The sequence below is a fragment of the Amphiura filiformis genome, chromosome 16, assembly GCF_039555335.1.
Source record: "Amphiura filiformis chromosome 16, Afil_fr2py, whole genome shotgun sequence".
Lineage (NCBI taxonomy): Eukaryota > Metazoa > Echinodermata > Ophiuroidea > Amphilepidida > Amphiuridae > Amphiura > Amphiura filiformis.
In genome coordinates, this window is record NC_092643.1 from 62197985 (window position 1) to 62202904 (window position 4920).

Genomic DNA, 4920 nt, shown 5'->3' on the forward strand with positions numbered 1-4920 from the left:
TGTGAATAGCACATTTTTCTCATCGGTGGAACGGTCAGTGAAAATTGTAAGAACCCATAGTTCTTTCTGTCCTTTAATACAGAACCCTCTTCGGGTCTAAAATGGTTCTTTCTGCCCTTTACAGACCCCTTTTCAGGTCTACTGAATTTTTTTTCTGGTATTTACTAGCCTTTTATGTTCTTTGTACACCCATTTCAAGTTCTAAACAAAACAGCATAAGAATCTGCATGGCCTGCTTTACGCGGTGCCGTAAAGTACCACCTAATTTTTACCCCTCTTTTTGCAAGACATCAAAAAGGGACAAACAATAATTTTAAGCAACTTTTGGCACTCCGCACCGTTCCTAAACTCCCCGGTGCACATAATTATTCCACATCCCTGTAATAGTAATTTTTTGTTCTCCCTTGAGATACTCTTTTGCTCAGTTCATTTACAGCATGTTGATCCTTGATTGTCTCCAGGCATACTTGTAGAGAGTGTAGCCATTTGCGAAGCCGTGCGTTGCGCCGTTCCTTTGGTCTGTTTCTTGGCGTCAGCCTCTCCTACTCGTCTTGCTGAAATTGGTAAAGAAAACAAAATCTCTATATTGTTTATGCTAGAAGGAATATTATATTGTGACAGAGACAATATGATTCACTGAAATTTCTGTTTCTCACTGCAATTTATGGTTTTACTGTAATTTCGGTTTCCCACAGCAATTTCGGTTCTCCATTGCAATTTCGGTTATACATTCGGTTTTCTTCTGCAATTTCGGTTTTTCAGTGCAATTTCGGGTTTTTTCACCCCGTAATTTTGGGTTTTCACTGCAATTTCCACTTTCTGAGTTTTACAGCAATTTCAGGGTTCGATTAAAATTTCGGTTTCTCGCAAGAAACAATCTGATTCACAGAGTTGAAGTCATGAAGTGTGATGATGTAATTTTTCTTTAAATACAGCAGAGAAAAGTGTAGGACTAATATGTAGTCCATGGTTTTGCATGGGTTTTTCAGTTTTCGCTGCAATTTTGGTTTTTCACAGCAATTTCGGTTTTCACTGCAATTTCGGTTTCATCCCTGCAATTTCGTTTTCGCTGCGATTTCGGTTTCGCTGCTATTTCGTTTTCTTTTCCAATTTCGATTTTGCAGCAATTTCGGTTTCCATTGCAATTTTGGTTTTTCACTGCAATTTTGATTTTTCACTGGAATTTCGGTTCTTCTCAGCAATTCTAGTTTTTCATAACAATTTCGAGTTTTCACTTGAATTTTGTTTCCACTGTAACTACAGTTTTTGACCTCAACGTCGGGTTTTCACTACAATATCTGTTATCGATTTTCTATTGCAATTTGGTTGTTTACTGCAATTTCGGTTTTTCGTGGCAATTTTAAGTTTTCACTGCAATTATCAGTTTTTCACTGAAATTTCTGTTTCTCACTGCAATTTAGGGTTTTACTGTAATTTCGATTTCCCACAGTAATTTCGGTTTTTCATTGTAATGTCGGTTATACGAGTACATTCGGTTTTCTTCTGCAATTTCGTTTTTTCAGTGCAATTTCGGTTTTCACCCTAATTTTGGGTTTTCAATTTTCGGGGTTCCATTAAAATTTCGATTTCTCGCAAAAAAATTGCCAAAAAGCTAATACAAAAACATTTTTAAAATGTTGTTATAGTGTTTTTCATATAAAACGTGTACAAATATTTTTCATCACCCAATATTTAAACGTTATTAAACCTTTATAAGCCCTCATAACCGTTTATAACTTTAAAGGTCAGGTCTATTGCAAAAACAAGTTTATCTCTATTCGAAGAAAATAATTATTACATTACAAAAATACGTTCTGGGCATTGAGAATGTTTATAATCCCTTCTCGCAAAGCAGGCACAATCATTTCATGACGACAATTTTTTTTCTACGTCAAATCTGTCTCGTTCGAAGGAACTCATCGCTTAAGTTGGTTTTTGCGGAATATTAATTTTAAACGTCTTGTTTTCTCAAAAAAGGAGTCATTTTCATTGTCCTCATAATATTAGCTTACCAATGATATGATGTTGTTTTTGCAATAGACCTGCCCTTTAAAAAAAACATTTTTGTGTTGGCTGCGTTATATTTACCTATTTCTTCAAATATGTCATCAATATTGTCTCCTGTTTTAGCACTCGTTTCCACAAATATGGCACCTGTTGCACTGGCGAAGGACTCTACTTCTTGCCGAGAAACTTCCCTCTCCTGTTGTAAATCGGACTTGTTGCCAACTATACACATTATGATGTCACAACCTTCGCTTATAGCATGGCTTCTGATAGATGTCATCCAGTATTCGGCAAGACTTTCATATGTGTGCTGATAAAACAACAAAAATAACAAAAAATCTAAAACAATCAGATTAATCGTAGTAGCCAGGATCATAATTTTTATATTATTAATCTTAACTCGTGTTTTCATATTTACAACATGTACAAGGGGTAAACACTGGTATAATGGCATTAAAACATCAGAAAAAGAGTAACAAATAGCAACGAAATGTTCTTAAGACATTTTATCGTGAATTAGATTTAAAATACATGTAAAAAGGGCCCTCAATTTGTACACAAATATACAGAAAAAAAAGCAGAAAAAGATAAATAGGTTTTGAAAAGAAACGGAAATCTATGTTAAAAGGAGCTTGAAATATAATGTACATATTAGTGTGATAGTTGTTGGTATTGTCCAGGTCTAAAATTGAACATTATATAATTAATATTTTTAAAGAAAATTGAACAAATGATCACATCAAACACCCGTGACCCCTCCACCTGTTGTTATAATGACATAAGGTATGAATACACCAGTAGAAATTCTGGCTGTCAACCTGTGCATTCAAAAGTTTTACGGATATGTACACCAAATATACACTTGATTGGAACCATGTATGCCTATACTCACTCTTTTTGTAACATCGTAAACGATAATTGCCGCTCTAATTCCACGGTAGTATAACGGTGCAAGAGAACGAAACTATAAGAGAAAACAATAATTCTCGAAATTGTGATTTGAACACGCTTTAATTTGAAGTAAAATTAATCTGAATCTGAATTTTATGAAATTTACACGTGACGTGCTTTCTTGATTATGATAAAAAAATACAGTCAACAAACATTTAATGCATACAAACCCTCTCTTGCCCCGCCGTGTCCCATACAGCCAGTTTGTGTGTGATTCCGTCGACTGTGACTACAGCGGTAGCAAATGCTGTTCTGTAACATTGAAATCAATACAAAGTGATGAAAAATCGTAAAACATTCTTTCCCATTAAAATATTAGAATCCATTTGATTTCCTTGTCTATTTCTTTGTATTTTTTGAAGCCGGATGCAGGGTTTTTCACCCATTTTCTGGCTTTGCTGATCAGTCGATTGATAATAAACAACAACAGTATTTCTTATAGGCCTAGTCCAAAAAAGAAAATATATCCGAATTGAATTGAATCTTTGAACTGAAAAATAAATTTGAAAAATGAAATAAAAGTTTTATCTCCTTGATTTATACAACCACCACGTCTTTTTTAAAAGCAAAATGTAGGCCTAAGTGTTTATAAAATACTTGGCTACAGTTTATATTCGGAACTTTACGGTATAATTCTATTTTCGCTAAAATACGTACCCAATAGTCATCGGTTGGTCATCAAAGAACGTGTTGTCTTTAAATCTGGTGATGATACTTGTTTTACCGACTCCCATGTCCTATATAACAGAAAATAAGTCATAATGTACGATCTCTTTTCAGAAATTACATTTATTTTTTTCAAAACCGATTTTTTGGCATATTTGTAATACTTACACATGTTCTAACTTAAATCTATAAGCAAACTGTCAAATTCGTCCTATTTGTAGTAAAACGGGACGATTTTCTGTTGGTCCGACATAAAGTCATAATTTTTTAGATTATGACTTAATGTCGGCCACGATCACAAACCGTAGTCTCCTACGAAACTAGCTTGGTTACGCTTCCTCCACATGTGGAGAGAGCTTAACCAAACTGGCAGCGTAGGAGACTAACTCTGAGGCCGCACTCGCTGTCCTAATCCAAATAGTGCGAGATGTTTCGAGTGATAGAGGTGAAGTTTATGATGTTGTTTCTTTGCAAATTCCCAACGTTTTTCGCGTCCAAATGTATTGGGAACTTTCATAATGATTGCATATTATCATTTTAGAAGAAAAAAAGACAAATCTAAAAATTTAAAAAGATCGTACATTAAGGCTTTTTAAGGTTAGCAACTATTTTAAACTGTTGCGATTTGGTAGTTCACAGCATTTTGCGAATGGTCTTGAGCTTTGGCAAAAATTGCATTGATAGCGACCGTGTACAAGAATATCACAGATATACTTTTGTAGGTCCTGTGGTTCTTGAGTTACGTTGTAAAGAGGTCTGAAACAACAACACCTTTGTAAAACGTATACATAACTCATTAACAACAATATATCAAGCAAATTTTCAAGTACATGAACTTTTGCAAAACATCAAAGTGTTATTTTTCAATAATGCAGTTTAATTCGCTTGTCGAAAAAAAAAAACAATTATCCCGGTGGCTGAAATCGCCTTCCGTAGTGAAGTCACGTGATAGTTTCGCGGGCAGGCCCTCAGCGCAAGTTTGCCGCTAAGGATTCATTCTATGTCAGTCAAGCGTTCAGAGTGGACGTAACAATTTTTCCCACCCACCACTCCCTTTATGTCAGGGTTGATCGGATTAAAATTGATTAAAATAGTGGATAGGGCGTCAAAAATGAGTATCGCAAGAGTGAGACAAATCACATAAAGGTTTCATCTTTAAGGCAAAATGTAATTAAGAATGAGATGAAATCAGAATATGTTGAATGTCACGGTTCTCTGTGTTGCATAATAGTATGACTATATGGGTGTACGTGTGTGAGTAGTTCACTTCAGCTTCAGTTTCTATCTCAGCAACAT

General features: G+C 35.0%; 1 protein-coding gene across 1 annotated transcript; it reads right to left on the bottom strand.

Annotated features, from left to right (window-relative positions):
- Positions 1 to 267: 267 nt before the first annotated feature.
- On the bottom strand, positions 268 to 2966 carry LOC140136654 (uncharacterized). The gene is made up of 3 exons (XM_072158328.1): positions 2900 to 2966; positions 2089 to 2317; positions 268 to 554 (listed from the first exon to the last, which is right to left on the bottom strand). The coding sequence occupies exons 2-3, from the start codon at positions 2285 to 2287 to the stop codon at positions 427 to 429; spliced, it is 327 nt and encodes a 108-aa protein (XP_072014429.1). The 5' UTR covers positions 2288 to 2317; positions 2900 to 2966; the 3' UTR covers positions 268 to 426.
- Between the last annotated feature and the right edge of the window lie 1954 nt (positions 2967 to 4920).

Excerpts from the sequence above, each read along its gene's own strand:
- LOC140136654 (XM_072158328.1), bottom strand. The coding sequence starts at position 2,287 with ATGACATCTATCAGAAGCCATGCTATAAGCGAAGGTTGTGACATCATA. Across the intron at positions 555-2,088 it reads TGACATATTTGAAGAAATAG|CAAGACGAGTAGGAGAGGCT; the intron begins GTAAATATAACG and ends TACCAATTTCAG.